The 4,684-nt window shown below is 44.0% G+C and overlaps 1 protein-coding gene across 1 annotated transcript; it reads left to right on the top strand.

Annotated features, from left to right (window-relative positions):
- The first annotated feature begins 260 nt into the window (after nucleotides 1-260).
- cited4a (Cbp/p300-interacting transactivator, with Glu/Asp-rich carboxy-terminal domain, 4a) lies at nucleotides 261-4,460 on the top strand. Its single transcript, XM_072447373.1, has 2 exons — nucleotides 261-367; nucleotides 2,668-4,460. Exon 2 carries the CDS (start codon nucleotides 2,671-2,673, stop codon nucleotides 3,379-3,381), a length of 711 nt encoding a protein of 236 aa, XP_072303474.1. The 5' UTR covers nucleotides 261-367; nucleotides 2,668-2,670; the 3' UTR covers nucleotides 3,382-4,460.
- The last annotated feature ends 224 nt before the right edge of the window (nucleotides 4,461-4,684 follow it).

The raw sequence follows: 4,684 nt of genomic DNA, 5'->3' as shown, positions 1-4,684 counted from the left end.
GACATCATAAGTAACCCTCTGCTCTGGTGGCGGTGCCGTGCTGCCCCTCTGGTCACATTACCGTTACGCACGTACGCTCGCGCGGCCAGTTGTTTCTTTGCACGGTGATTAAAGGGGGAGGACCAATCGCAACAAAGGAGACGGGGAGAGGACGCTGGCTCCTCCCTCCCTCCCTCCTTCTCTCCCTCCCTCTCTCTCTCCGGCTCTGTCCGCGGCTTTATACGTGCGCGCAATCTCCGACTTGACCCAGAATCTAAAAAACTCCCGTCTCCCTCGAGCCTATGCGTTAACGAACACGGAGCATCAGCCGCACCGAGCCACCGGCAACGACACAACTTCGGACGCCGCTTTCCCATCCACATTTACGGTACGTGTTTTGTCGCGTTTGTCTCTCCCGTGCGTCTCACATCTGACTCTCCAACCGCGGGTCTGACACTTGGAATTCTCACTTGGTCATTGGAATAAAAAAAACGATCGCGTAGTTCAGTCCCGAAGCGCTTCATGCACGGGGGGGGGGGGTAAACGGCAATAATTGGCCGTGACGGGAGCAGCGGGTCCGTTAAATGCGCAGTCCGTTGGAGCGCAAAGTGTTTTAGTGCGCGTTTAACGGCTGCGATCGCTGCGCAAAAGCCGATCGCGGCGTTTTACTGTTGTTGTGATTGTGCGCGGTGGAAACGGGAGCGCGTGGGATGCGGTGTGTCCGGGGGGGCCAAAGAGATGGTCGGTGCCGCGTGCAGGCTGCAGGGGCATCGCCGCGGCTCGGTGTCCGTGTGCCGCAGGCTGCCACAGGATCAAGCGTGTCTGGTGTCGTTTGGGCCCTTTGCAAAGCACTAATGATGTAACTGCTCTCTAAGTGGTCGGGTTCTAGAGAGGTGCACGTTTCTTTTTCTTTCCAGCACGTCTTTTTTTTATGTTACTTTATTGTACTTAAAATAGTTGCGTGTGTGAATTAAACAAATGAGAAAGTCGTACATTGTTCATTATGCCAGTTTTTCCTCTTTTATGCAAATGTATTTGATTGGTTTCAGTGAGAGGTGCAACAGGCCATTCTCCTTTTTCTTTTCTTTTTACTTTGTTGTGATTAAAATAATAGCTTGTTGTTATGGTTGTAATCGATCAATAAAGTTTTTATGATGCCAGTTTTCGGCATTTATTTGATTGTTTTCAAGTGGAGCAGTTTTAGTTCTTTATGTGGGATTTTCCATTTCCAAAGTAGTTTATGTTGTTGAACATTACCCGTAGTTGTAATGAAATGGTTTATCCATCCCCGCCCACATCATGGTACTTTGTTTTTGTAATTATTTGAAAATCTGTTTGAACAGGAAGTTAATGGACCTGTTTGTGTCAATATTGCGATTTGCAGTGAGTCAAATGTTATGATCAGCTTAAGTTATAAGTCACTGGAATCACAATAAAGTATGTCTCCTTTACGTCTTTTGAGTGAATTATTATCAATCAAATAAGATTTTCGAACAGACCAAACACGTTTTGTTTTCTGATTTCAAGGTTTAGTAGCATTTAGTAACAAATTTCAAGTTATACAATGCTTGTCTTTTTATTGGTTGAGCAAAATGTCAAGTGCTCCCATGCTTTCATTGGCAATCTTATTTCAGGCAAAAAATACACAAAACAAGATAAATACTATTCATTTTAAGTTTAAAAGTTTGTATCTTTAATTTTTCCCAGTGTCTCCGGTGTCATATATTTATGTTCACCATTAATGCAAGTGCTCCAGTCTCAAACTTGATTTGGACACTAAAGGATTTGGCTTTATACCACATCGACCAAAACGGCGCTCTGCTTAGTATTGTTGATGTCATGGTTGTCGGGGGTTTTGAAGTAGACACAGCCTCTGAAGTGGAGCCCGGGGCCCTGGAGTCAGCTGTGAGGTAATGCCATAAACAGTGGAGGATGGTGTAGAGCCGAGCCACTGGTCAACAAGGACTCTTCTATCTCTCCTCAAGTGGGGGATGGCTCTCCTATGACTCTGATACAAGCCCCCTGTCTTTGATTATTTGGTACAATCTTTAGACAATGGTGGTGTTTTGATGAAATTTGGCTCGATGCTTGTTGTTGTGTTGTGCAATGTGACTTGTAGCATAAGACTTTGACTAATCGATACTAAAGCGAGTACCGAAACTAGACACTCTTTGAGCAACAATTGATACTAAAAGAAACACACAAAAAAGACCAAAGTTAGTTCACATTTTAACAAACTACCATTATTTTGTGTATTTTATTGAGGGTTAATGGTCTTGATAGTCAAAATCAATTTTGACTACACTGGAGTTATATATTTTCCAACACAAAATAACATCGCTTTCTTCATGTTCCCATTTGGATTTATACTGTTTCAGATAAAGCTCAAGCTCATTCTGAAACTACCAAAGTACATTTAGGTACTTTTTAATTAACTATCAAATTATGATTTAGTTTCAACACCTAATGTACTATGGATTAATAACAAACACCCTTAAACACCAAAAGAACAACAACACCAATATGATATAAGAATAAAAAAAAAAACGTCAATATTATGCCATATTATGTGTATTTGTAATATATTTGAATGCGTTAAGTTTTAACGCAAAGCTACAATTCCAAATACTCGACTAAGATCGTCATATCTAGATATTTGTTAACCTGGTCTTTTCTTTGTCCTTGCAGGACATGGCTGACCACATGATGATGCCGATGTCCCACGGCTTCCGAATGGGCATGAGCGGCCCCCCGCAGCACAGCGTCCAACCCGGCATGCGCAACCTCCCCAACGGGCAGATGATGCACTACCGGGGCCCCCAGAACGGCATGGAGGCGGCAATGCGTCAGCGGCAAGCCATGGTCGGACCCGGCGGTATGAACGGCCCCATGGCGAACCACCACCACCCTCACCACCAGATGATGTCCGGGAATATGATGTACAACAACCAAGGACCGCCTCAGCACGCCCATCACATGCACCCGCAAGTGCAGCAGCAGCAACAGCAGCAGCAGCAGCAGCAACAACAGCCGGGCGGACCCCAGCAGCAGTACCACCAGAACCTTACCTCTCAACAGCTTATGGCTAGCATGCACCTTCAAAAACTCAACACCCAGTACCATGGACACCCGCTCAACCCTGCGAACGGACACCACCTTCCCAACGGCGCGCAGTACCGCATGGGGCACAACCAGCTGCCCGGGATCCAGCACATTGGCGGGAATATGGGTTTCAACGGCACGGACATGGACTTGATCGACGAGGAGGTCTTGACGTCGTTGGTTCTCGAACTTGGATTGGATCGCGTCCAGGAGTTACCGGAGCTTTTCCTGGGACAGAACGAATTTGATTTCTTTTCGGACTTTGTTTGCAAGCAGCAGCCCAGCACAGTTAGCTGTTGAGGACGATGTGTGGATGTTTGGATGGCTGGTTGTACCCTTCCAAAGATGGACCGTAGTAGCACAGCAAGATGAGACAATCCCCTTGTGATGTTTTGTGTGTTTTGTGTCTCTGTATTTGACTGTCTTTTGGGTCAAAGGAAAAGCATGCACAATGATTGGCTCTTAGTTGATCTTGCGCCATGTTTTGGGCCAATCCAGGGCACCGTGAAGCAGGCAACTGGCCCTTAGTGCCTCGATTGCCAAAACTAAGGGTAATGTGTAAGATGGAAAGACAAAATCAACCCAAAAGACTTGATTTCGAGGTATATCGAAATTTATTTTAGTCATCAAGTAGCAGAATTTCTATGGATTGATTTATGAAAAGGTAGCCCTCAGAACCTGTTTCTACTTAGAGGTTTGTTTTTTTCTGAAATGTGTGTATTGAAGGCTGGTTCTTCAAAAATCTGATGTAATTCTTAAAAGGGAGAGATTTCCTTGGAGAGCGGTGTGCAGCATTCCTGGGTGACAGGGTTTATCGTCCGTGGGTGAGGTGTTGATGATTTAGCGTTCAATGTCATTTACCTGCCTTCATCTACTGTACCACATCTGCTCCCTGCTAATTAACTGGAACAGAGCAGTGTGGGATTTAGCCAAGCGTTCATGTACAGCCAGCAGCTTATAGCAGAATGCTCTTTATCAGCAGGCCTAGAACGTAAATCAAGAATTAAAAGGCTATGTCCACACTAATGCTTTCTGTTTTCATCAGTAATGTTGTTGCCTTATATAGTCTCTGATATGACTGCCTTTATTATCAGAGGCACTTAAATTATAAAAGTGCACACTGTTTTAAACCATAGAAAGATATTCTTTGTATGGAATGGTCCATGGTGTGCTTACATCAGCAGGGACCTTTCTTTTGCAACACTGTGTTTATTGGTTTAGCCAATCGACATGTCACTGTATTTTATTTTTATTTTTTTGAGCATGGGTCAAAATGACCCTTTTATTGTATGAGTATAAATGCGATGACTTGCCCCATGCTGATCAGATGCTGTTTGTTATTTATTGAATGAATAAAAGTGATTGTAGTTTGAAAATCATCATTCAAGTCTCATTTTGGCTCTTAAAATGAAAGGCAACTTTGCCGTAACTATATTCTGAAAAATAAATAAAGGTTGGCCATTGTAATTGTATAAAGCAAAGTCCAAAAATGGCATAATTTTCCATGGAGCAACATAATGCAAAGCATTGGTGAGGACGCAGTTTTGGCTGTGACTAACAAGAACATTCGCTGAGCCCATGTTCCCTCCTCCGCTGTTGGCTG

Source organism: Eucyclogobius newberryi, unplaced genomic scaffold, assembly GCF_026437365.1.
Source record: "Eucyclogobius newberryi isolate DKJ021-1_F unplaced genomic scaffold, fEucNew1.0.hap1 SCAF_16, whole genome shotgun sequence".
Taxonomy (NCBI): Eukaryota; Metazoa; Chordata; class Actinopteri; order Gobiiformes; family Gobiidae; genus Eucyclogobius; species Eucyclogobius newberryi.
This window is presented reverse-complemented; position numbering and strand designations above follow the sequence as displayed.

Bases quoted from the DNA above. Each gene is read 5' to 3' on its own strand.
- cited4a (XM_072447373.1), top strand. From the start codon at position 2,671: ATGGCTGACCACATGATGATGCCGATGTCCCACGGCTTCCGAATGGGC.